The sequence below is a fragment of the Carcharodon carcharias genome, chromosome 4 (assembly GCF_017639515.1).
Source record: "Carcharodon carcharias isolate sCarCar2 chromosome 4, sCarCar2.pri, whole genome shotgun sequence".
In the NCBI taxonomy this organism is placed as follows: domain Eukaryota; kingdom Metazoa; phylum Chordata; class Chondrichthyes; order Lamniformes; family Lamnidae; genus Carcharodon; species Carcharodon carcharias.
The window spans coordinates 111868697-111896691 of NC_054470.1; the positions used below are offsets into that span (position 1 = coordinate 111868697).

Below are 27995 nucleotides of genomic sequence, written 5' to 3' on the forward strand. Positions count from 1 at the left end.
GCACTTGCCCTCCTCCTGCCTCCAGCAGCACTGAACCTTTCTGTGCACCTTTCATGCTGGCTGCCCTTTAATTGGCCTGCTAGTGTGAAATCGTGGTTGGGAGCCGAATGTGGTCGGGTGTTTTTTCTCCAGCTGCTCCTGGGCCTGCCAATAGCATGTGCCTGCCGAATAAAATTCCTGCCCTAAGAGATAGAATACAAAGCTGTTAAACTTAACCAAAGTCAAACTGATGTTGAAAATTTGATTAAGTACAAAAGCTTTCATATTATTGCTTTGGATTGTTGATGACTAACTGAGGCTTGATGTTCTTTCACAGAATAAAGGACAAGGTTAAAGATAATCACTCTGCCTGACTAGACCAAGGAAGACTGTGAGAAAATGTCATAAACATCAGAAGCTGTTATTGCATTGGTGAGAATAATATGCAAAAAGGTAATTTCAGTAAGCTTAAGGAGCAGAGACCAGGGAGGAGGTCAACAGAGGATTAACCTTAAAGCAAAAGAATTTGACCATTCTGAGTATTGAGTTGCATGATTGACTAAGGTTGTAAGCATCTGCCTCAGAAAAACTGTTCTGCTGTAATGTCCGTAAAGGCAATTATTTAGAATCCTAAATCCTAAAGCAGTAAAGAGAGAGTCAAGAAGCTCTATATCCCCAACCTATCTATCAGACAGACAAGTCCCTTTCACTGCACACATACCAGGGATGAGGGACTTCAAATAAAAATGGAAAATGCTGCAAATATTCAGCAGGTCAGGTAGCAATTGTGGGCAGAGAATTAGAGTTGACATTTCAGGTCCTTGACCTTTCATCAGAACTGAGGGCCTTCATGTGGAGAGGCTGGAGAACCTGGGATTGTTTTCCTTAGCACAGAGAAGATTAGAGGGGAATTAATAGTGGTGTTCAAAATTTTGAATGGCTTTGACAGAATAAATAAGGAGAAACTGTGGCAGGAGGATCAGTAACCCGAGGACACAGATTTAATATGATTAGCAGAAGAACTCGAGGCGACATGAAGAAACATTTTGGTATGAGGCAAGTTGTTGTATGCGTTGCCTGAAAAGGAGGTGGAAGCATATTCAATGATAACTTTCGAAAAGGAATTGGATAAATACTTGGAAGGTAAAATATACAGGGCTATGGAGAAAAAGCAGGGAGTGGAACCAATTGGATAACTCGACTAAGCATGATGGGCTGAATGGTCTCCTTCTGTGGTTTATAATTCAATGGATCTATGTTCCTCCACAGCTGGAAATGCCTACACACTCCAACTCTGGATCCAACATGAATCAGTGAACTAGCCATGCCTCTGATTCTTAGCAGACAGGAGCAACCATACTATGGAGGACCCAAGTTGCTGGCAGTGGCCAACTCAGGATAAAGCAACAAGAGGTGAAGCACCATAGCAGCACCACAGTCACCCATTGAGGAACAGCAGCTGGTCACCACACTGGTTCCTCCCACCAAAGGTAGTACCTTAGAATGAGCACAAGATGAGATGCTGGGTGACAAGAACTTCCACTCTCATCAAGACCAAACAGTGGGGAAATTAACCATTTGAGGGCAAGGCAAAAGAGTTGTGCAGAGAAATAAACTGGTTGCGCCTTCTTTGGAGCATGCTGTGCAGATTTATTAGATATATTATTACCAGAACTGAGAGGTTATACTTCTGAAGATAGAACAGGCTTGTGCTCTTTTCTCTTAAAATAAAAGTGTTGGCAGGGATTGGTGGTGGGTGAACTGATGGAGGTCTTTCAAATTATCAATGGCTTTGATTAGGTAGATGTAGATAATTCTATGTAATTGAGATGGTGAAATAGGCAACAATGGTTGAAGGTAGAGACGTTAGTCATTGGGAAGATGAGGTTGTGAATGAGACAAAAATATTGTACAAAGAGTCTATCGCAGAGTCACATGTAGAGTTTTTAAATGAAAGTCCTGTCAATGATTGACACTCCAGTCTTCCTGGCTCACATTTGCTGCATCCAATTCACCTTCCTCCTTGCCTGCCAAAGCTCCCGCTGATGCTCACAGTTCTCTGGCTGTAGAATTTCTGCTTTCTCTATTGCAAAATTCTGAAGGATATAGGAGATGCTGGCAAACCAATACCTTTTCAGAGCCGTACAGCAATACCCCACAAAAGATGTTTGCCTGCTCCTTAAATTAAAACTTGACCCAGTGGTCTTTTGCAAATTGAAAGCATTCAGACTGCTGCTGGGTTATCATGCTTTTATTTGCATGATTCAACTCCTGTGGTGGCTTTCATCTTTCCGATGAGATGTTAAACTTTGGACCTGTGTGACAAAACAGTCTGGGTGAGCCTGAGACAGTGGCCAGGGAGAGGGATGGAATTGGTGGCAAGGTTGTGGTGTAGTTTGTGCAAGTTTCAATAACAATGACTTCAATATTACTTTTATTTAGTTCATGGAATACATGAACAAAAATAGGCCATTCAGCCCCTCGTTTCACCATTCAATTAGATCATGGTTGATTTGTATCTCAACTCCATTTATCTGTCTTTGCTTGATAACCTTACTGATTTTAAAATAAATAAGGAATAAAATAAATAAGAAAATTTCAGTTGACCGTCAGCATCCACATCTTCCTGGGGAACAAGAATTATAAATTTCCACCAATCACTATGTGAATAAGTGATTCCTGATTTCACTCCTAATTGGTCTAACTTTAAGATTGTGCCTCTCCTAACTAACCTAGAATTAATTTTAAGATTGTGCTCCTGTTGGATTCCTCCATCAGAGGAAATAGTTGCACTGTATCTACCCCATTGTATCATGTCACCATTAAAAAACTTTAATATTTTCAGCCGTCAATCCTCTTTTCTCAAGGAAATACAAGCCGAGAGTATGCAACCGGTCCTCATAATTTAATCCTTTAAGTCAAGATATCTTTCTGGTGAACCAGCATTGCACTCTTCCAAGGTCAATATCTACCTTAAATGAAAATAGAAAGTGCTGAAAAAACTCAGCAGGTCTGGCAGCATCTCTGGAGAAAGAAAGACACTTAACGTTACAAGTACAATATGTCTCTTCTTTAGACCTGAATACTCAATTCAACTGAACAGCTACCTTTCCTGAGCTGTGGTGACCAAAACTAAACAATTTCCTTAGATTTATGGTCTATTTAATAGTTATTCCCCTCTAAAAAGAAAGGTGGGGAGCACTTTTGTTTTTTTTTGTTTTGCAGACGCAGTGTCTTCCTTATGGCTTATTTAGAAAAGGCTACATTGGGCATAGGTGGTTGAAGTTGACATGGATTATTATTTAAGTTTCCTCTGTTTTATGCTTTGGTTTCATTATTTTGTGCGCTTTCATAAATAAGGGGATTTTGTTAAGTGCAAATAACATAAAAGCCCTATCTTCTTCTCCCTTTATACGGGTTGATTTACTGTAGACATATAATTCTCTTCACTGATTGGTTGGAGTGTTCACTTCCGCTCCCTCACTTACCCCGGAAGTAGATGGTTTGGGGGAACCGGATGTAGGCGGTACGAGAACCGTGGGGCCTGGAGAATTCGCGGCTTGGGCCGATTTATTATTTTTTTAAATATTTTTGTTGGTCGGTGAAGGGAGCGGGTGGCCGACCGACATGTCGATCGAAATCGAATCGGCAGAGTAAGCGGAGCCGTTAGAGTTCAAATCCGGGCTTGACCGTTAATGGAACGCGGGGCGGTAGACAGGCTCGAGCCCCTGGAGCGCGCGGCGGCGGCGGCTCCGGCTCCGCGAAAAAAAAACTCAGCTCCTTAATTGAATATATATCCCAATGTAGAGAGTTCAATAAGTGAATTAACACTTTGCATTACTTGCGGCATTGGCTGGGCTTGGTAATACACTAGCCACGAGGTTGCATTGACAGGAGCCCTGCGGCTCTGCAAAGGAGAGAAGGCTGATAGAGGTCTTTCCATATGATGGACAGCCTGGGGTTTGGGGTTCCCACTGGTGGTTGAGGCCAAAACTAGCGGCTCGTCAATATAACGTGGTCAGTAATAAATCCGAAAGTGTAGAACGCTGATTCTGCTTCAGCTTCAATGTTGGATGCCGAATGAGCGTTTCCTCTCGTGGAAGAGACCACAACTAGGGGACACTATTTAAAAATAAAGGGTTCCCCATTTAAGAGGGAGATGAGAAGACATTTCTTGCCTTGAGGGTGGGTGAGGCTGTGGAATTTGCTACCCCGGAAAGCGGTGGAGGCAGGGTCACTTGATATTCTTTAAGGCAGAGGTAGATAACCTCAGACAAGAACCTATCAAGAGGAGGGGAGGGGGGGTTGAAAGGGAAGTGAAGTTGAGGCCACAAACAGATCATCCATGGTCTAATTGAAAGGTGGAGTAGGCTTGAGTGGCTGACTCCCTGCGCCTCATTCCTATGTTGGTGCTGCCTCCGGTTCAGGGTGTGGGACCTTAGTAAAGACGCAGGTTTGGTGTCTTCCCCCCCCCCCCCCGGATTGGCCTGGAACCTCCAGGAATTGAAGATCAATCTTCAGACATTGCTGTGTGCATCCCTGGAGGAAAATCATTGGGACATTAAAAAAGGATTTTTAGTCATTTTCTTTGAGCTTTTCTCATAACCAGATATAAAAGTATTGAAAATGGGGAAGAAAGGCTGTTCGATTAATAGTCAAGCACCATTCAATTGGGTTTTGAGGTTTTATGCTTTTCAGTTGGTGTAGGAAGGCAGTACGTCACAACGAAGGATGCGTTGGCTGACTAATGGCTGGAGTGTGGGGGCAAGTCGTGATGAAATCTCCAGGATATACATTTAATCACAGTTGGCAGCCCTAATTACAGAAAGTGCAGAAAAGATTCGTGAGAATGGTTCCAGGAGTGAGGAGTTGCAATTACAGATAAAGATTGGAGAAGTTGGGATTGTTTTCTTTGGAGAAGAGAAGGTTGAGAAGAGATTTGATATAGGTATCAAAATCACGGGGTCCAGACAGAGTAGATGGGGCGAAACAGTTCACACTGGTGAAAGGATCAAGAATGAGAGGGCGCAGATTGAAGATAATTGGTCAAAAACGCAATGGCAACTTGAGGAAAAGATTTTTCATCCAGCGAGTGTTTGGGGCTTGTAATGCACAGCCTGAGAGAGTGATGGAGGCAGTTTCAACTGAGACACTCAAAGGGGAATTAGTTATCTAAAAAGGAAGAATATGCTGGCTTATTGGGAGAAGGTGGAGGAGTGGTACTAGGTGAATTGCTCATTTGGAGAGTTAGTACAGGCACATTGGGCTGAATGGCCTCCACCTGTGCTGTACTGATTCTTTGGGCAATTCAGGACAAACTTGTTTTGCTAGACAGTGGCGAGAATGTGGAACTTGCTGCCACGGGAAATGTTTGATGTGAATAGTGTAGATGCATCTAAGATAATGCTGGATAAACATATGAGGGGGAAAGGTAATGTTAGGGTGAGATGGGGGTGGGACTAGGCTTGTGTGGAGCATACACAGAAGCATGGACCAAATGATCTGTTTTTGTGCTGTGGACCCAGTGTATGGATCACACTTTTTCCTGGAAGTTGCATGTTTGTGAGGACCAGCGGTTGAATAACAGAACTGGGAGGTTGTAACTATCAGGAAAGGCTCATTATCAAGAGAAGACTAGTGGGTGACCTGATTTAGGTCTTTGAAATTATGAAGGGTTCAGTAGGGTAGACATAGAGAAGGTGTTTCTGCTTGTGGGGAATCCAAAATCATAAATATAAGATAGTCACCAATAAATCCAATGGGGAATTCAAGAGAAAGTTCTATGCATGAGAGAAAGGAATAGAAGGGTATGTTAATGGAGCTAAAAACAAAAAAACTGCGGATGCTGGAAATCCAAAACAAAAACAGAATTACCTGGAAAAACTCAGCAGGTCTGGCAGCATCTTCTCCGCCGATGCTGCCAGACCTGCTGAGTTTTTCCAGGTAATTCTGTTTTTGTTAATGGAGCTAGTTGAAGAGAATGCAAGGAAGCATGTGGGGCACAATCGTGGGCAAAGAATGGTTGTCTGAAAGGCCTGTTTGAATGCTGTAAAACTCAATGTTATTCAATGTTTCCCATTTGTTTGGGCATGACTTTTGTCAAATGGGCTTGTGTAATGACTGGCATTGTCAGCACTGATCTCTGCTATTGACAGCACACCGCCCCGATGACTATTTCTAGCCCCTGCACCAACCCATAGCTCGAAAATTAATCTGCAACCTCAAGCCATAGCCTCTAATGTTAAGGGCTAAATCATATGTGCTATCACACAGCAGGGTCTGAGAACTAGGCTGTGGTAGCAACATTGTTTTCTTATATAATGATTCAGCACTGAAGGAGTCCATTCGAGACAACATGCCTGTCCTGGCTCTTTGGCAGAACTATACAATTAATCCCACTCCTCTGGTCCTTGCACAGAGCCCTGCAATATATTCCCTTATAAATTATGTCTAATGCCCTTTTTAAAACCTTTCAGTGCAGTGCATTCCAGGTTAACATTCACTGTGCTTAAAAGTTAAGGTTTCCTCATGTCACCTTGAGTTCCTTTACCAATCTATATATAGCTCCTTTACCATAGTAACATGTCCCAAGGCACTTCACTTTGCATTATAATGCAAAATTTGATACTGAACCACTTAAGGAGGTGAAATAGTGCCATGGGATCTTTTACACCTAGCTGAGGGCAGGCAGCTGTAGCCCTCCCTATCTGTAATCTCTCTCCATGGGCTCAATCCTCTTTAACTCTGTAATTTCTCTTGTTTCACAACCCTCCAATATATCTGCAGTCCTCTAATTCTGGCCTTTCGTGCATCCCCAATTTTAATTGCTTTGCTGTGGTGCCCATGCCTTCAGCTGCATAGGCCCTTATCTCTGGAAACTGCTCCCTAAATGTCCCCACCTCTTCCTTATTTAAGACACTCCCTAATTCCTCACTTTTGTTTTGACCAAATAACTCCTCACGTGGCTTGGTATCAAATTTTGGTTTTAATGCTCTTTGAACGCTTCACTGCATTAAATATTCTATATAAATGCAAGTTGTTGGATAAGGTAAGGTTAGTGGGTGGAGGCAGTCTTATTTTTATATTTCCATTATAAATCCATTATAAACCACCTATGTAAATATGTCAGTGTCATTGCATCTTCCTGTAAGGGGTGGTGCAACAGCCCCTGAACCGATAACTTTACATTGTCAGCCTGCACCCTGAGTCAGTGGGTTTAAGATTGCAGCACTTTTTTTTATTTGTTCATGGGATGTGGGCCAGCATTTAATGCCCATCAAAGGGCATTGAAGAGTCAATCATATTGCTGTGGGTCACGTAGGCCAGACCAGGTGAGGCCAGCAGATTTCCTTCCCTAAAGGGCATTAGTGAACCAGATGGGTTTTTACAACAATCAGCAATGGTTTCATGGTCATCGCCAGACTTTTAATTCCAGATTTTTATTATCTGACGTGGTGGGATTTCAACCAGGGTCCCCAGAGCATTACCCTGGGGCTCTGGAATACTAGTCAGTGACCACACCACTGCTACCACTTCCCCGATTTTCAGATTAGATGTTAAATATAGGCCCCTGGCACAATTTTGAGTGTGAGAGCTCTTGACCAACATTTATCTTCCAGTTAACACACCTGAAATGGAAATGGAAACATAAGACCAGGAGGAGGCCATTGCATCTACCACCCTTTGTGTGTAGAAGTGTTTCCTGATTTCCCTCCTGAAAGGCTTGCCTCTAATTTTTACACTATGCCCCTAGTCCTAGACTCCCCAATCAGTGGAAATAGTTAAACACTCAATCTACCTTATCTGTTCCCCTTCATGTCTTTAAAACTTAAATCACCCTTGGCATTTTTTATTTTTTCATGGAATGTGGACATTGCTGGTGTTGCCCATCCCTTATTGCCCTCAAAGATGGTGGTGAGCTGCTACCAGTCCACCTTGCAGGTACTCACTGTGTTGCTGTTTGGAAGGGACCTTCTAAATTCCAGGAAATGTAGCCCTAGTTTATTCTCTCTCTCTGGTCATTATCACATTGCTGTTTGTGGGAGTTTGTGTGTATATTGGCTGCTGTGTTTCCTACATTACAACAGTGACTGTATTTCAAAAGTATTCATTTGGGCAGCAAAGAACTATGCAATGACCTGAAGTCGCGAAAGATACAATGCGAGTTCCAAATTGTGGATGTAGGCATTTATGATAGGAAAATTAGATAGGAGGTGTGTGCAGATATAAGATTTGTAATATAAATAGATTTAGCATGCCATGTATTTTTGCTTTGTATTGGCTTGGTTTGTAATATAAACCTGGTGCTTTGTTTAATATATTAATGGAGTTGAATTTTCTTTATTCATAGTGTTGTCCGTCTGATCATGCAGTACCTGAAGGAGAATAATTTGCACCGGACCCTGGCAACTCTACAAGAAGAGACCACAGTGTCTCTAAACACTGTGGATAGTATTGAGAGTTTTGTAGCAGATATAAACAGTGGCCACTGGGACACTGTTTTACAGGCCATACAATCACTAAAGCTGCCTGATAAAACCCTTATCGATTTGTACGAACAGGTAAGATAATTAATCAAATGTGATTAATCTGAAGGCAGGGAGAGGGGATCGTTTTGTCATGGCTGTGTATGTTTCTGTACAGTGGTGGGTAGTTCTTAGCTGAAGGGGAAACTATGCATTGTGGATCTCATTCTTCCCCCATTTGCAGCTCCTCCCACTTGAGTTACCAGTTCTGTAAAGGTTGTCAAATCTGATACCTAAGATTCCCAGGCACCGATGCTTATAGCAGTGAACATTAACTTCTAAAGTAATCAAGAGCTCATTACCAGCTAAAAACATCTTACAACCATCACCATGCAACTCAGATTAACTTCAGTGACCAATTTCTTATTGGTTTAAGACCGAATTATTCACAGAAAAAAGTACAAATTCTGTGTCATCAGCTAGCACAAAGTTTCAACAGTAATGCACCAAACCCAAATATGGCCCAAGACAAAATCGAAGCAAAGACAAAGCATTTTATAAATGGTGCCAAAATTATTTGACAATGAGCTGGAAACAATAAGTCCAAGTTGTTGGTGTTCAAAGCTGTGAAAACAAATATGTCTTCAGCAGTGGCGTTTTCCCATTGTTGTCTTAGTTTGATAGCAGCAAAATTCGCTTGTACTAAAGGCTTGAGCACAACCGCTCGGTTGACACTTTCGTGCAGTACTGAGGGGATGGCTGCACTGTCTAAGGTGCCATCTTTCAGATGATACCTTAAATCAAGGCTCTGTCTGCTCTCAGGTGGATGCAAAGGAATTCATGGCACTACTTCTGCAGACTTAAAATATTTTACCTCACAGTGGAATGCCTTTTAACAATTGGATTTATGTAGGGCAAGTGATTTTACCAAGCCTGGTATACCTTGTTCTTGGTAAATCACTTTTGGGGGAAAAAAAACAGCAGTGTGCTCAGTGTATCCATAAACTAAGCTTGGCATGTTACTGAAAGTTTTGAATTTTTTTTCTGTCTTATGTTCATTCTTCAGGTGGTCTTAGAGCTGATTGAACTTCGTGAGTTGGGTGCGGCTAGATCTTTGCTACGACAGACTGATCCGATGATTATGCTAAAACAGACCCAACCAGAGAGATATATTCATCTAGAGAACCTGCTAGCGAGGTCCTACTTTGATCCACGTGAGGTGCATTAACATCTCTCATTTGGTAAACTTTTAGAAGGAGGAAGGGAAAGCACGTGGAGAGAACAGAAAGCCGATTTCTGTTGAATGTACGCTACCTATAGAATAGATCATTAAGTAACCTTCTGCTTTTTTAACTCGTGAATTCTCAAATTCCTTTCAGTAAAGCCTACTCCCACCAGAATTTCCCTGGTTCCCCCACCCCCACCGATTTTCTTTGGTGCTAAAAGTACAACCCAAATAAAGACTCTGAGAAACTGGGGTTTTTTAATTGGCAATGATTTTAATGAATTACAGAATCTCAGAATTGTTACAGTGCAGATGGAGGCCATTTGGCCCATCGTGTATGCACTAGCTCTGAATGAGCAATTTGACTTAGTGTCATAAATAACTGGTGTCTTTTGAATATTTTGTAAAGTGAAAGGGTATTATTTTGCCATTGGATGGCTATTCGTACTCTTGGAGGTTTTGACAATCACAGTGAGGGGTTAAATATTTCAAAAACCAAATGAGAATGTATGGGATCATGATACAGCCACATGAAACGTGTGTCTGTTCATGTTATAGGCCTGGGGCTATTTTGTTTGATCACTACTGTATTTGCTGCAATGGGTGGTTTTATATTAAAGTTGTGCAGTCGAGATAAGATGCTCAGTTCTCTCACCTGCAATGGCACATACATGTTTCAATCCAGAGACCTAATGACATCAAAAAGCTATGTTTCTGTGGCTTCGGGCTGCCTGCCTGATTAATTTCTGCTTCCCTTTCAATGGTACAGTTTATTGTTGTGCAGGAGCTGGGGATGGACTGGGATGCACGGACTTGTGGGTATTCATTTCAATACTGTGCATTTATTTGTAATGAAAGTATCATAGAATGATAGAGCACCAACAGAGGCTACTTGACTCATCATGCCAGTGTCAGCTCTTTGAAAGACTTATCCAATTAGTCCAACTCTCCCCTGCTCTTTTCCCATAGCCCTGCTAATTTTTTATCCTTCAATTATTTATCCATTTCCCTTTTGAAAGTAACTATTGAGCCTGTTTTCCCCACCCTTTCAGGCAGGATGCATTTCTGATCACAGCAACTCACTGTGTTAAAAATCTCCTTGCCTTTTTGCTTGAGTTAATGTAAAGTCCAGTGTCTTGTAGCTGCAGCTTGCTTGAGTATATTTACTGCACTTAAAAACCCCTCAGAAGCACCTTGCCATCTGTAATTGTGAGGCAGGTGAATGGAACATACTTTAAACAAGCCCAGTAAATTGGAATCTGTGAAATTTTACTACTTGATAATCCAGTGCATTGTTGTATGTTTCTACTTAGGCTTACCCAGATGGCAGCAGTAAAGAGAAGCGAAGGGCAGCCATTGCTCAAGCACTAGCGGGAGAAGTCAGTGTGGTGCCCCCTTCACGTCTCATGGCTTTGTTGGGTCAGGTAAATGTACTGTGTTTTGCTATACCTATTGCATTCCGTTTAATGTCCATGCGTGGGAGATACCTAATATGTCGTTTGGAGCATAAACATAGCACTGACTATTGTTTGGAAGACACTTCTTGATGTGTCTGCATCCACGGGTGTTAAATGATAAATATCGAAAGCTCTAAGAAGCATATCGTCTGATGAATTGCCCTTTCTTGAGAACAATAAAATTGTCACTCCAGTGTACAAATTTAAAATAAGCTACAGAAGTATAATGGATGGCTTGTGAAAATGCATTCTAGTTTTTCCATTAAGATTTAACAGAACTCCATTCCACTGTCTACTTAGATGAGAGAGAACTATAACAGGCTATCAATTGTTCAATATTCTTAATTATTCTAAGGGAAGGGAAGGAGAGCAACTTGATTTTAATTGTTGCAAAATTGATTTTTAATCAGTTAAATGCTGCAAACTGTGGTAAAATTATAGCCAACATGGCACAGTTTGGATGACAGATGAAACTGCATTCAACCTGAAGCCAACTGCAACAATTGTCCCAAATCTGCTCTGGGTTTGCGATCAGAAATGGAACAGTTGCAAGAAAAATAAAATTGAGACTTCCATGTTCTGAAATGTTTGCTTCTCTAATCTGATCAGGGTCCCTCATTGTAGAATGAGCAGTTGAGATATTTTGACAAGGGAAGTTTTAAGTGAGTTTAACAGATTTTTCTTAGGCAGGGGTATTGATGGTTACGGAATCAAGGTGGGTAGATGGGAGTTAAGAAACGGACTAACCATTCATCTAATTACATGTCTGAACAGGCTTGAGGATTTGAATGGCCTCCACCTGTTCCTGCATAAAGAATAAGCTGTTTGCATTGTGATATGGGTAATCATTTAGCAGTTACTTCGGAAGTAATGAAAGTTCTGAGCAAGAGCAGAGAGAAGTATTAGGCTGCAAAAGGTCATTTACATATCGCACGTTGGTAAGTTAAAGGCATGTAAGGCGTTAACTTGGGTGTCAGTGGTAACACATTTAAAATGAATGGGTTTCAGTTGGTGTTAGGATTGGAAAACCTACGCAACAATAATCAAGATTGAAAGACATTCATGACCAGCTCTTCTTTTATAGTATATTTTTAAAGCCATCTTATACATGATAAAAATGTCACTTCTTTTGCTAAACTATTTTGTTGGTTGCTCCAGGCATTAAAATGGCAGCAACACCAGGGGCTGCTTCCTCCAGGAATGACCATTGACTTGTTTAGAGGTAAAGCAGCCGTGAAAGATGTAGAAGAGGAGAAATTCCCTACTCAACTCAGCAGGCACATCAAGGTAAATGTTATAATTAGATTTAGTGAAACACATAGTACTCATACCCATTCCAAAACAGGATCATGCTGAACTCCAAGCCCTATGGAATTAGTGAAACCATTCATGCAAATACCCATTTAATGACTAAGCGTAGTAACGATCCCTTCGTGTTTTATTCTAGCATCTTATACTATTCATAGTTTAGCTGTGTGGGTAATCATGATGGTGAAGTGAGAATTTTTCAAGTAGTTTCAAGCCTTTGTTTAAGTGTAACTTTCAGATTTGGAAGGAAGGTGGGGGTTTAAGTACCTTTAACTCAGAGAAAAACTGTATGCCCTAAGGGTAACACAATTCATTGGAATGATATAGTTTGTATTTTTTGTGATATGAGCGATATTGTACTTTTTTTTTAACAGTTTGGTCAGAAGTCCCACGTAGAATGTGCTCGGTTCTCTCCAGATGGCCAGTATCTTGTTACCGGCTCTGTGGATGGCTTTATTGAAGTGTGGAACTTCACCACTGGCAAAATTAGAAAGGTAAGTACAGGGGGGTGGGGTTGGTGGGGGCTGTCTTATGTGGCAGTTTAAAGACCCAGTTTCTCCATTCATACTTCTCTTAATCTAACTAATCCAACCTATTACTGTATCGTGATCTTGTAATTTTTTTCAGATGCTTTAGCAATTGTAAAGTCCATTTTGCACATCCTTTGAGCTGTTGAGTTCAGTGGATTTTCCCAGCTAGAACATTTAGTGGTAAAATATTTAAAAACACTCACATACAGGAATGACTAATTTAAACAAATTTCTTTTTGAATATTTTTAAAAAGGGGCTGATGGCAAGATCTTTGCATTGTTGTGAAATTAACATTCAAATATGAAATATAAAATATGTTTGAATATTTGAGCAAATTTTTAAATTCTATCTGCATCAAATTTGGTTTAGAAAGCACATTTAATACAAGCGTGCAGAAGGTGATCAGGAATAACTTTTTCTTTTAAAAAAACAAATCTGCATGTTCCACTGATGGTAAATCAATCAATTTGGTATCTGCTGAGCAAAATTACATAAAATAGATAAGTTCAGATTTTCGAGCAACCTTGCTCCTAATTGAATTGCATGCTGTGGTTGGTTATACAGAACCTATTAATGATAGCTTTTCATTTTGTTTAGGTGTATTTTCTTGTTGGTCTTGTGAAGCAGCTCACAGTCTGTCCCAAATTTCACCTGTATTTATTAACTCAATGCTTTTTTTCATTGCTAAAAATATAGTTTGTGGATATCAATAAAGGATGCTGCATCACATTTTATAATAGGGTGATGTTACGGACCATGATAGGAGGAGTGTACAGTTAATCCTAGCCCCACTCCTCCACAGGTCGCAACAATAGTTTAAATGTTTAATTCACCCACAAAACTGGCCAATTGGTTTACCTTTGATACTGTTAATACCAGCATAAAAAGTCTCTAACCAGGCTTCTTTCAGTAAACACAAAAACTGATTTATTATGAAACAAACTGCTTTTTAAAAAGAAGTTAATGAACTGGTTAACATACAAGTTGTCGTTTAGAAGTGTAACAATTTCCACCTTTTTTAAAAAACAGATATTCAAACCCCCATACACTCACAATACAAAACAGGACAAAACAAAAACAGTCCCCTGCAGGGGCTGGAGTATGGGAAAGTTCCTTTTAAAAGGATAAAATTTGAAGAGATCTCGACCCTGTTGATCTAACAAAATTCTGGTCACAATAGATCTGGAAGTTCTCTCAGACAGATTTGTTGGTGAAACTGCTCTTAATTTTCACAACTTCGCAGACTTTCAAAGAAAACAGGTGATTTATTCAATGAGACCTTTCTGAGGAAAGTTTAACTCACTTTAGACCACATTTAACACAAAGGTGAGAAAGAGAGAGTCTTTTCTTGCAGCCTGCTTCTAAGGCACACCTACACTCACTCACTCACTGAGAGTTTTAAAGACTAAGATATCCAAAGAATACTTCTCTCAGGCCAGGTGTTTTTAATCAATCAGCAAGAGTCTTTAGCCTGGCAACAGCAGTTCTCTTGCCTCTCCAGGTGTTCCCAAAGGACATCTATCTCAACCCATATTTCCTTGAAAAATAGCTTAGTCACAGCTCTGAATTAATCTTGCAGACTTCTTACAAAAATACTCTGGAGGGGGAATGTCCAAAATTCAATATCCTTCAATTTTTCCAAAAAAGGTTCCTCAGTGACTACTGTATCACTGGAAGTTAAATGTACAATTTTAATGGCACTATTTTAATCTATTTTGAATTGCTTGCTTATTAATTGTTTCTCATCAGCTGTTGTTGATATACATGGTGGCCATAACTTGTTAGAGGCCTCTCTAGCTTGTTTTATCTCATTAGTAAAATTTGGCAACAATTAGGTTGTTTAGCGGATGGTTGTGCTGCGGTTGTATCAGTGATGGATACTTAACCCTTTGCTCAACTCCCCCGCTGTCACTTGCTAGGATCTAAAGTACCAAGCACAAGATAACTTCATGATGATGGACGATGCAGTTCTTTGCATGTGTTTCAGCCGTGATACTGAAATGTTGGCTACAGGAGCACAGGATGGAAAGATTAAGGTGGGTAGCTAAATTGAGAAGTTTTACATAAATGTGAAGCTTGGAAAGGTGTTTTTAACTTTTAAATTGCCTGTATAAATTCACTTACAAGATTGATATTTCTTCACAGTGGATGTCATTTTTGTGAAGTAATTTGGTATTTCATAGAGGTATTAAAGTAGGAAAAATAGTTGGATCTAAGGCAAAATAAAATACAACAAGCAAGCCTCCCATTAGTATTATTTACGTTAATATTTAAGCAAATAAGGGAGTGGCCAGAATGTGGACCTCAGGAGTCATGGCGTAGTTGAGACAAGTAACAATAGATGCATTTAAGGGGAAGCTAGATAAACACACGAGGGTTAAAGGAATAGAAGGTGAGATGAAAAGGGGTGGGAGGAGAATCGTGGGGCATAAACACTGGTGCGGAGCAGTTGGGCTGAATGGCCTGTACCTATGCTAAGTAATTTTATGTAAATACAATATCCAAAGTGCATCTTCATTAAGGTTATACAATGAGGAGATGTTGATATATGACACCTCCTACTTATGGTGGTTTTGTTAATGCTGTTATAACATGGATCATATAGCCTGTACATCTTCATTCAAAGTCTCTATTCAAATTTTAGGGAGCACTAAATTACCACTTTTTTTTAGTTAAAATGTTTCATTCAACTTGGTGAATACATTTTCAGGGTTAAAAATCAAAATTATCAGTAGATTGTATGAATTGTGTCCCACGGCACCCTTACCCTTAAGGGGTCCTCGTGCATGAATCTCAAAAAACTAGCATACAAGTTCAGCAGGTAATCGAGAAGGCAAATAGAATGTTGGCCTTTATTTCAAACGGAGTGAAGTATAAAAATAAGGAAGTCTTGCTAAAACTATTCAAGGCACTAGTTAGACCACATCTAGAATACTGTGAATAGTTTTGGTCCCCTTATCTAAGGAAACAGATACTGGCATTGGAGGCAGTCCAGAGAAGGTTCACCAGGTTGATCGTGGGTATGGAGGGATGAGGAAAGGTTGAGCCTGTACTCATTGGAGTTTAGAAGAATGAGAGGCAACCTTATTGAAACTTATAAGATCCTTAGGGGGCTTGACAGGGTGGATGCTGAGAGGCTGTTTCCCCTCCTGGGAGAGTCTAGGATCAAAGGACACAAGCTCAGAGTAAGACAGAGGTGAGGAGGAAATTCTTCTCTGAGGGTGTTGAATCTGTGGAATTCTTGACCGCAGAGGGCTGTAGAGGCTGGGTCGTTAAGTATATTCAAGGTTGAGATGGACAGATTTTTAATCAGTAAGGGAATCAAGGGCTATAGGGAAAGAGCAGGAAAGTGGAGTTGAGAATTATCAGATCAGCCATGATCTCATTTAAAGGCAGAGCAGACTCGATGGGCTGAATGACTTACTGCTCCGATATCATATGGCCTTATTATCATTCCGGTTCTATTTCTGATTGATTTCAGGTTAAATAATCATGGTGGATAATGGATTTGGAGGTGTGATTTGGAGGTGCTAGGGTTAAATGCTGAGATCAGCGCAATTAACCCTGTACAACTTGCTGATTTCCACAGACTATTGCAAGAGTGAAAATTTCCATGTGCTGACTTTTCATTTAGAGAATATTGATTCATTTTGTATTCTTTGGTAATTCCTCTCAAGACTTTTGATGTTTCTTTCAGTTCCCCATGTTGTTTTCTTTTTGTAATTTTTCTTAGTGAAATATTTATTTGTTATATAAATTGGCGACTTATTTTCCATTCCTTTCCTGTAAAGAAAGTAAGTTAGTCAAAAGATTAAAAGTACACTACAATTTACTTATTTTGAGTTTATTTTCAGTGGAGACCAAACTCTTGCCATGACCTTTGCATGTAGATTGTGCTGATCTCAACACCATAACCCTAGTTTCCTCTGATCACACAGGCAGCAGATTGTAGGTCAGCACTCATTTCTTTTTAAATAAAGACTAAAAGATTGTTTTGCAATATGATTTGTGAATTTTGAAATTTTCATCTAAAGGAACTTTGTACTGCAAATGCCAAATTGCTTATGAAAACTGTATACTAAATCCTGAACAAAATGTTGGTTGCCCCACAGGTATGGAAGATTCAGAGTGGTCAGTGTCTACGCCGATTTGAACGTGCTCACAGTAAGGGAGTAACCTGCCTCAGTTTCTCCAAAGACAGTAGTCAGATTCTCAGTGCATCCTTTGATCAAACAATCAGGTGAGATGTCTTCTCATTTCATTCAGTATTTTTTGTTCCCTACACCACATCACAAAAATGCTTTAGCAGCCTAATGAAATATTCTAGCCATGGCCTGGGAAGAAATCATGCGCTGGCTTGGAATACACTTTTTTGAGCTTTGTGTCAGGCTTCTGAATGCAATATAATCTCAGGAGCTGAAAATTCAACATAGAATGAAGCTGCAGTATAAAATCTTACACCTTTCAAATGATATTGTGACCCAGGCAATGTGTTTGGCTGTTTTAGAGTGTACATGGGTCTTACAAAATGGGATCAATCATTATTCATTCTGGACCATCTTGTTATTCTGAGCAAATCTAAATAAAGTACGTGGTATATTTTGTCAGTCCTTAATGGCATTTAGAAAAATGTTTCAGAATGGTGGCACATTCTAATTCTGGGAATCTATAGATGGCATAATGGTGAAATAGATATTCAAATACTTTAGCTTTAGCTTATCTCAAATAGGAAAACTGAGTTTTTAAACATTCTCTTTTTTGATAAGGAGATGTTAAAAGATTGATTAAAAGTGTTGGTGTTGTCATGCAATATGGAATAATAGCGTATGCTTTGATGGTCGTAGTGCCATGTTCAAGTTCTTGATCTGTTAGATGGAGAGTGCATGCAGAGGTGAGTCAACAGCGATGAGGTGCTTTGTGTTTTTTTCCCCTTTCCTTCCCAGCTCCACAAGGTTAAAGGAGGAATCAAGAGAAAGATTTACATTTGATCTTTGACACCTGCTATTTGCTTGGTTGAGGAATGGTATGAGGGAGGGTAACTATGTTGGTGTGATCTTCATTGGTGATCATCTTCCAAAATTCTATGGATTCTGGAACGGTTCCTGCAGATTGGAAGGTAGCAAATGTGATCCCACTACCTTAAGAAGGGAGAGAGAGAGGAAAAGGAACTACAAACCTTACATCAGCAGTAAGGAAAATCTAAGATAAAGGATGTGATAAAGGGATACTTGGATAATAATGATCTGACTGGCCATAGTCAACATGGATTTATGAATGGGAAATCATGTTTGACAAAGCTTTTTTTAAGGATGTTGCTAACAGAACTGATGAAGGGGAGTCGGTGGACGTAGTGTACTTGGATTTTCAGAAGGCTTTTGATAAAATCCCCCACAGGAGGTTGGTTAACAAAATTAAAGCACATGGGATACAAGGCAATATTCTGGCATGGATTAAGGATTGACTAACAGGCAGAAAACAGGAATAAACAGGTCATTCTCATACTGGCAGACTGTGACTAGTGGAGCACCGCAAGGATCAGTACTTGGGCCTCTGCTGTTCATACTGATTTGAATCAGTGATTTGAATGTGGGGACCAAATGTAATAATTCCAAGTTTGCAGATGACACAAAGCTAGGTGGGAATGTGTGTTGTGAGGAAGATCAAAGTGGCTTCAAGATGATTTGGACAGACTTGGTGTGTGGGCAAGAACATGACAGGTGGAATATAATGTGGAAAAATGTGAAGTTATCCACTTTGGTAAGAGGAACAGATGTGCAGAGTATTTCTTAAATGGTGAGATTAGAATGTGTAAATATACTGGGCCTGTATTCTCTAGAGTTTCGAAGAATGAGAGGTGATCTCATTGAAACCTACAAAGCACTTAAAGGGATAGACAGGGTAGATGCAGGTAAGATGTTTGCCCTGGTTGGTGAGTCTAGAACCAGGGGACACAACTTCAAAATAAAGGGGAAGCCACTTAGCACCTAGATGAGGAGAATTGCTTTTACTGTGAATCTTTGGAATTCTCTACCCCAGTGAGCTGCAGAAGCTCAGTCATTGAGTATGTTTAAAGTAGAGATTGACAGATTTTAAATACTAATGGCATAAAGGGATGTGGGAATAGTGTGGACAAAAGACAATATAATCATCCATGATCGTATTGAATGGCGGAGCAGGCTAGATGGGCTGAATGGCCTACTTACTCCTGCTACTATGTTCCTATGTCAAAAGGTGATGTCATTAATTATATATTTTGACCATTTTTTGGTAGGATTCATGGTCTGAAGTCTGGAAAAACGCTGAAGGAATTCAGAGGCCATACCTCATTTGTTAATGAAGTGACATTTACACAAGATGGGCATTACATTTTGAGCGCATCCTCGGATGGCAGTGTAAAGGTACTTAATATTAGAGTGGAGGATGATGTATGCTGCTGAGTAATCTGTGAATGTGAAAAGTTTTTCATGTCGGGTTAATAAATGTGCCAGTAGGACAGGGGCATTACATGTTTCTGGTGTTAGTGAATCAAGGAAATGCAGTTTGAGTCTTCAAATTGATGGTAAATTATTGAAGAAAAGTTTTTTTTGTATTCAAATCATTGGAATTTTTAGACATAAAATTCAGTGCATAATTTCCCGTCCCATTGTTCTTTTAAATAGCCTTTAGAATTAAGTAAAAATGGGCCTTAGCGAGGACTGACAAATGAAAACAATTTTTGTTTGGTTTCAGGGTGTGTGTATGTGTGCTTATATGTTCTATGTGACTTTCACAAAGATGAGCAGCATCAATTTTCAATATCACATTTTCACGTAAAAGGCTTTTTGAGTTGACAAAAGCATTTTGAGTGGAGTGAAGTATTTTTATCACCTCACTTTCAGATCTGGAACGTGAAGACAACAGAGTGTGCAAATACCTTCAAGTCATTGGGCAGCTCTGCTGGTACTGATATCACAGTGAACAGTGTACACCTGCTGCCAAAAAATCCTGAACATTTTGTTGTGTGTAACCGGTCAAATACAGTCGTCATCATGAACATGCAGGGACAGGTATGGCTGCACACCGCTTTCCTATAGTGGTTTGTTTTCAGTTCAGGAAGTGGATGAGTTTTTTTTTCTAAATTACTGAATAAACTCGATGTTGCGTATGAATAGTATTTCGCTTGCTTCATTCATGTGAAGCAAGCAGGTCTAACCCTAATAGTTGTGTTGCTGTCATTCAAAGTATGAGACACGTAAGATTTTTAATGCAATGTTGGGGTACTTTTTAATATAATGTTATTTCAATATTAATAGTCGTTTGGTAGTATAGAACTTGTATTGCTGAAAAAATAAATGTTTTGTCAAAGCTTTTTGTCTTGCAGTCATCAGGACAATTCACAAGAATATAATGTAAGGGAAAACAGCAAATTTATACTGTATGAGAAGAGAGTGCTGATTGATTGGCAGATGGACTCTGGTAGAAGCGTTGCCATTGAGAATGCACAAGTTGATGGTGGCTAGCGACTAACTGCCAAGTATTGTTTGAAATTTAAACCAGACAGCTTGACTGGTCAAAGCATTGTCCTGAGGAATGAACCAGTGAATGGCTCTCTTATTTTGTTTAGCTGAACCAGGCGTAATGTGTGTCCATGTTCTTTCTTCTGCAAAGAACAGGGCCCTATGTATTAATACTTGTCGCTTCCAGTACACACACATGCGCCACACTGCAGGCCTGACTGACTATCTTAAATTGGTTATCAGCGTAATTCTTAGCACACTGGGGATTATTTAGCAAATGTTGTCCAATTGCAGAATCATATCTGATGTTGGACACTTTGTTTTGAGTTTTGCAAGCACAGGTTGGTTAGGTACGGTCTGTACCTTGCCTGTTGTGAATAACGGAAGGGACATGCTGTTTGCTACAATCTGCCAATCTTTGGGTCATATTGCCTAGCATCACACTGGCACTGAAATTTATATACCACATTACTCATTTGTGTGATAAGCAGAACTTCTTTTTGGCTTGGCAGCAGTGTCCTGTTAGTGGTGAATATAACTCATGTTGCTACTGCATAGTAGCAGCATGAAATAGCTAGCTTCATCTGTTGGTCAAATTTTTGAGACACCTTGTCTTCCAGGGTAATCTGGGATAGACTGGGCACTTTTCAGGGTTGAAAATGACTGCCTTAGGTCAGTTCATGAGTTTGCGCGATATACAGTGCAAAATGATCTGATCAAGGTAACCATTATCCTGTAGGATGCCTTTGATGCGCCCTATTTCAGCATCAGGCTTGCATGGTGAGCAAATGGCTCAGGCCTATTTACGAAGTTGCTGATAAGGCCAGTCTCATAGCGCGCGGAACAGTAAGAATCCCAGAGTGTATATTGACCAGTGACTATAGGCTTGCGGTAGACTGTGGTAGAGAACCACCTGGCAGATTTCTCAACTAGTACGTCAAGGAAGGGCAGTTCATTTGACTGCTCAAATGTGAATTTGAGTGCAAAATGGAGCCCATAAGACATGTAAGGAAATTATTACATGCAGCTGTGGATTTAAATATAGCAAACATCATCTACATGACTAGTGGGGTACCACAGGGATCGGTGCTGGGACCCCAGCTATTCACAATATATATTAATGATTTAGATGAGGGAACTAAATGTAATATCTCCAAATTTTCAGATGACACAAAGCTGGGTGGGAGGGTGAGCTGTGAGGAGGATGCAGAGATGCTTCAGTGTGATTTAGACAAGCTGAGTGAGTGGGCAAATGCAGAATAATGTGGATAAATGTGAGGTTATCCACTTTGGTAGCAAAAACAGGAAGGCAGATTATCTGAATGGTTATATATTGAGAGGGGAATGTGCAGTGAGACATGGGTGTCCTCGTACACCAGTCGCTGAAGGTAAGCATGCAGGTGCAATAGGCAGTAAAGAAGGCAAATGGTATGTTGGCCTTCATAGTGAGAGGATTCGAGTACAGGAGCAGGTATGTCTTGCTGCAATTATACAGGGCCTTGGTGAGATTACACCTGGAATTTTGTGTGCAGTTTTGGTCTCCTTAACTGAGAAAGGATGTTCTTGCTATAGAGGGAGTGCAGCGAAGGTTTACCAGACTGATACTTGGCATGGCGGGACTGACACATGAGGAGAGATTGAGTCGGTTAGGATTATATTCACTGGATTTCAGAAGAATCGGGGGGAATCTCATAGACCTATAAAATTCTAACAGGACTAGACAGGGTAAATGCAGGAAGGATGTTCCTGATGATGGGGGAGTCCAGAACCAGTCTGAGGATACGAGGTAGACCATTGAGGACTGAGATAAGGAGAAATTTATTCACCCAGAGACTTGTGAGCCTGTGGAATTTGCTACCACGGAAAGTAGTTGAGACCAAAACATTGTATGTTTTCAAAAAGGAGTTAGATATAACTCTTGGAGCAAAAGGTATCAAAGGATATGAAGAGAAAGCGGGAGTGGGCTATTGAGTTGGATGATCAGCCATGATCATAATAAATGGTGGAGCAGGCTTCAAGGGCCGAATGGCCTACTTCTATTTTCTATGTTTCTTTGTTACATATCAGAAATATGAAAGGGGTAGGAGGTTAGGTGTCATTCCATCGAAGACATGTTTCCCAAGGACCCCAACAAAGATGTTAGTGGGAGCTGGGCCCAGAGGGGACGCATAGCAACACCATCTATTTGGGCATACATGGTGTTGTTAAAACTGAACTCAACAGCGTGAGTTGCCGAGTTCATAAATTTAATGAATACTGATTCATGCAATGGTGGCGGGTCTAGGTCACCATGATATAGTGCTGCAGCACAAATATCTATGGCTTCCTTAACTGGAACATTGGTGAATAGGCTAGCAATGTCAAATGAGCACATGGAAATGAGCACATTGCTATTGATATGCAAGTCCTATATGGTCTTTGCAAATATGAAGGAATCGTTCACCATGTATGTGGAAAACTTGGTCAAAACTGGTTGTAACAATTTTCCCAACCGTTTGGCCAATTCATGTTGTGCAGACAAAAAAGAATTACCTGGAAAAACTCAGCAGGTCTGGCAGCATTGGCAGAGAAGAAAAAAGTTGATGTTTCGAGTCCTCATGACCCTTCAACAGAACTGAGTGCAATTAGAAGAGGAGTGAAATATAAGCAGGTTTACGGTGGGGGTGGGGGAGTGGTTGTTGGGACAAGCAAGCAGATAATCAAAAGATGTCACAGACAAAAGAACAAAGACGTTTCCATCCCCCACCAGGATGGTCTGAGGGCCCTTAGCTGCTTCCTCGAACAGAGGCCCGAACAATCCCCATCCACCAATACTCTCCTCTGTGTGGCTGAACTTGTTCTCACACTGAACAATTTCTCCTTTAAATCCTCTCACTTCCTCCAAATAAAAGGCGTGGCTATGGGTACCCGCATGGGCCCCAGCTATGCCTGTCTCTTTATGGAGTATGTGGAACATTCCTTGTTCCAGTCCTACTCCGGCCCCCTTCCACAACTCTTGCTCCGGTACATCGATGATTACCTCATGCTCTCGTTGGGACCCGGAAAAATTTATTAATTTTGCTTCCAATCTCCACCCCTCCATCATTTTCACATGGTCCATCTCTGACACTTCCCTTCCCTTCCTTGACCTCTCTGTCTCAATCTCTGGTGATAGACTGTCCACCAATATCCATTACAAGCCTACCAACTCCCACAGCTACCTCGACTATAGCTCCTCACACCCCACTTCCTGTAAGGACTCCATTCAATTCTCTCAGTTCCTTCACCTCCGTTGCATCTGTTCCGATGATGCTACCTTCAAAAACAGTTCCTCTGACATGTCCTCCATCTTCCTTAACCGAGGTTTTCCAACCACGGTTGTTGACAGGGCCCTCAACTGTGTCTGGCCCATCTCCCGCGCATCCGCCCTCACGCCTTCTCCTCCCTCCCAGAAACATGATAGGGTCCCCCTTGTCCTCACTTATCACCCCACCAGCCTCCGCCATTTCCACCAACTCCAGCATGATGCCACCACCAAACACATCTTCCCTTCACTGCCCCCCCCGGCGGTATTCCGTAGGGATCATTCCCTCCGGGACACCCTGGTCCACTCCTCCATCACCTCCTACTCTCAAGCCCCACCTACGGCACCTCCCCATGCAAACGCAAAAGATGCAATACCTGCCCCTTCACTTCCTCCCTCCTCACCGTCCAAGGGCCCAAACACTCCTTTCAAGTGAAGCAGCCTTTCACTTGCATTTCCCCCAACTTAGTCTACTGCATTTGTTGCTCCCAATGCGGTCTCCTCTACATTGGAGAGACCAAACGCAGACTGGGCGACCGCTCTGCAGAACACCTGCGGTCTGTCTGCAAGAAAGACCCAAACCTCCCTGTTGCTTGCCATTTTAACACTCCACCCTGCTCTCTTGCCCACATGTCTGTCCTTGGCTTGCTGCATTGTTCCAGTGAAACTCAACGCAAACTGGAGGAACAGCACCTCATTTTCCGACTAGGCACTTTACAGCCTTCTGGACTGAATATTGAGTTCAACAACTTTAGATCTTGAACTCCCTCCTCCATCCCCACCCCCATTCCGTTTCTTCCCCCTCCCTTTTGTTTTTTCCAATAATTTATATAGATTTTTCTTTTCCCACCTATTTCCATTATTTTTAAATCTATACCTTTTATGCCCGGTTAGTCTTATTCCAACCCACCCCCACTAGAGCTGTACCTTGTGTGACCTGCCATTCTTAATTAGCACATTCGTTTAGATAATATCACCACCTTCAACACCTCTTTGTTCTTTTGTCTGTGACATCTTTTGATTATCTGCTCCTATCACGGCTTGCTTGTCCCTACAACCACATCCCCCCCCCTCAATATTTCACCCCTCCTAATTTCACTCAGTTCTGTTGAAGGGTCATGAGGACTCGAAACGTCAACTTTTTTTTTCTTCTTTGCCGATGCTGCCAGACCTGCTGAGTTTTTCCAGGTAATTCTGTTTTTGTTTTGGATTTCCAGCATCCACAGTTTTTTGTTTTTATCATGATGTGCAGAACCAGTCATAGGTAAGATAGGTAAAGGGACATTACCTTTGTATGTCTTGGGTAGCCCATACCTGCGTGGACACAGCAAACTCTAAGGGTAAACCCTGTCATATATATCACGTGGCAGCTCATTGCTCTTACACAAATCCAGCAAACATTCAATATTAGACACAAAGTCATCACTTCTTGGAAAAAGTCAATTATGGCTTATTCGGAAAATACTTGATGTAACATTTGCTGGATAATTCACAAATGTGTAAAAAGAAACTCAAATAAATTTTCACTTAAATCTCTTTTTTTTTCTCTTTTCTGCTGACTCTTTCGTTGGATTTGTTTCTCTCCCATAGATTGATTCATTGATTGAGAAAGGCTATTTCCAAAACCTGGTTACGCAAGGGTTCTGGTTTTGTATGTGAACCAGGACCTATGAAGTTCTCTCTCAAGACTTTAAGAGAGATGTTGGGTTGGGAAAAAAGAATCAGATAGCAAAATTAGTGTGGTTAATATGGTGTTTTAGAAAAAAATACACCAGCTACTTAACAAATTGCTTGAAAGCAACTTGGGGCTACAATTATAAATCACAAATCCATAGAAAATTCAGGAGAAACTACTTTACTCAAGGTGTTAGAATATCGGACTCATCACCACTAATTGAGGCAAATAGCATAGCTGCATTTGAGGAGTCCTAGATAACCATGAGGGAGAAAGGAATAGGAAAATATATTGATGGTTGGAAGGTGGGTGGGAGGCTTGTGTGCAGCATAAACCAGTTGGGCTGAATGCCTATTCCCTGTGCTGTAAATTATATGAAATTATCTAAATAGAAATGAGCTGAAATTGTTTTGAAATTTGTATAATAATTGAGATATTAATGGTGAAGTCAATAATTGTTTTAAAGGCAATATCTTTTTATTCGCTTTAAGGAAATTGTTCTTCTGGCAAAAGGGCTTCCGAGAATGAGGCATTATGTTCACATGGAGAGACTGGAGAAATTCTCCGTAAAATAGAGAAAGCTAAGAGGAGATTTGTTGGAGATCTTTAAAATCATGAACAAAATAGAGTAAATAAAGAAAAACTTTCCAACTTTCCAAGCTGCAGTGTCAGTAACCAGAGGGCACAGGGTTAAGGTGACTGTGTAAAAATCACCTTTGATTTTTTTTGTCACTATGTGGTTGGGATCTGGAACGTGCACTGCCTGATGAGGTGGTGGTAACGGGTTCAATAGTAGCTTTCAAAAAGGAATTGGATAAATGCTTGAAGGTGAAAAAATGTAGGAATATGGGTTAAGAGCAAGGAAGTAGAACTAGGTCTGGCTGGATCGATCTTTGAAAGAGCTAGCACACTCAGTGGGCTCCTTGTTGTAATATTGTATGGTTCTATGAAATGGCATTGGGATTTCAAACAACTTCTTACTAGGTCCACAACTATAAACCCATTCTGTGTTACAGATTGTGAGGAGCTTTAGCTCTGGTAAAAGAGAGGGAGGTGACTTTGTGTGCTGCTGTCTGTCTCCACGTGGTGAATGGATCTACTGTGTTGGTGAAGATTTTGTGCTATACTGTTTCAGTACAGTGACTGGCAAGCTGGAAAGAACATTAACGGTAAGAGGGATACCAGTATACATTCTTATACATCCAAGTGCTATGAAATAACATCTTGCCTATTGTTGCTATCCTGTAAGTCAATATACAAGTTGACTATTCAAAGTAAAACAAGCATTTCAGTGAGGGAAACTATAGTATAAATTTTGCGCCCTGTTTCTAAGTCAGTTGAGGCCCTTTATTTTGGTATTGATTATTGAGATGGTACTTTTAATCATCTGTTTATGGTATAATTCTGCAGGTTCATGAAAAAGATGTTATTGGAATTGCTCATCATCCACATCAGAACCTGATCGGAACCTACAGTGAAGATGGTCTCCTTAAACTCTGGAAACCTTGAAGGACTTAAGGACTAACCCTTGAAGGATACTTATGGTTGTTTTGTATTTTTAAACCTTTGCTTATTGTACACTTACAGCTATAATAATGGAGGCTTTCTCTTGAATAAATGTCCTATTTCATTACAATTTCAAGCCACCATTTTAGTTTCAAAAAGCTCTCACATTCCCCCATTGTAATTGAAATATCTGACTATAGAACAATGTGCTGAACCCCAGTTTAGACATAAGAAAATAATGCACATAGTAACTGGTTTTGCAGTGCTGTTGACTGTGTTTAGATTGTTTTTGTTGCAGAATCAAGATCATTGTAGAGTTCAAAGTGTAGTTTTAAAATAAAATGCAACATTTTCTGAATGACCAAACTCATTTAATGATTTTTTGATTCCATAATAACTTGAAAATGTTGATAATTGTAGAGATTCTTATACACTAAACCTGAATTTAAGTTTAAGTGGGCAGTAACTGCTGAAGTAAAGCAAGCAAAAGTCTTCCACGGAATAGATCACTTGTTACTGCAGTCAAAAGGCCTTTGTTGTTAACATTGGTAGGGTCAGATCATACAGCTTGAGCCTGCTCCACCATTCAGTACAAACGTGCCTGATCTTCTGCCTCAACTCCACATTCCTACCTGCTCCCCATATCCTTCAATTCCCTGAAAGTTCAAAAATCTATCTCTGCCTCCACAACCCTCTGCAGTATCACAACTAAATTTCTCAGCTGTTGTAAATGATTGACCTGCTATCCTGTGATTGTACCCTGATGTTATAGATTTCACAGAAGCCAAAATATCTCTCTACCTTGTCAAGCCCCTTCAGAATCTTGCATGTTTGACAGAAATCACATCAATTTAGACAGCCTCATCCCATGAACCAATCTAATGAACCTTCAAATGTACTACCTTCAATGCACGTATGTCCTGTGAAGACTGCACAGCACTCCAAGTGTGGTGTCAAAGCCCTATACAGTTGTGACAAGACTATTTTATCGTTGTATTCCAACCCCCATTTGCCTTCCTAACTGCATGTTAACTGTATTCCCTACACAAGTATACCTGTCTCTTTAAACC

The 27995-nt window shown here is 40.6% G+C and overlaps 1 protein-coding gene across 1 annotated transcript; it reads left to right on the plus strand.

Moving 5' to 3' along the window:
- The first annotated feature begins 3469 nt into the window (after positions 1-3469).
- On the plus strand, positions 3470-27283 carry smu1a (SMU1 DNA replication regulator and spliceosomal factor a). The gene is made up of 12 exons (XM_041186811.1): positions 3470-3632; positions 8330-8540; positions 9511-9663; positions 10983-11093; positions 12285-12413; positions 12809-12928; positions 14885-15001; positions 17078-17205; positions 19237-19363; positions 19844-20011; positions 26436-26588; positions 26830-27283. Exons 1-12 carry the CDS (start codon positions 3607-3609, stop codon positions 26926-26928), a joined length of 1542 nt encoding a protein of 513 aa, XP_041042745.1. The 5' UTR covers positions 3470-3606; the 3' UTR covers positions 26929-27283.
- Positions 27284-27995: the final 712 nt, after the last annotated feature.

Excerpts from the sequence above, each read along its gene's own strand:
- smu1a (XM_041186811.1), top strand. The coding sequence starts at position 3,607 with ATGTCGATCGAAATCGAATCGGCAGA. Across the intron at positions 11,094-12,284 it reads TCATGGCTTTGTTGGGTCAG|GCATTAAAATGGCAGCAACA; the intron begins GTAAATGTACTG and ends TGGTTGCTCCAG. Across the intron at positions 26,589-26,829 it reads AGCTGGAAAGAACATTAACG|GTTCATGAAAAAGATGTTAT; the intron begins GTAAGAGGGATA and ends ATAATTCTGCAG.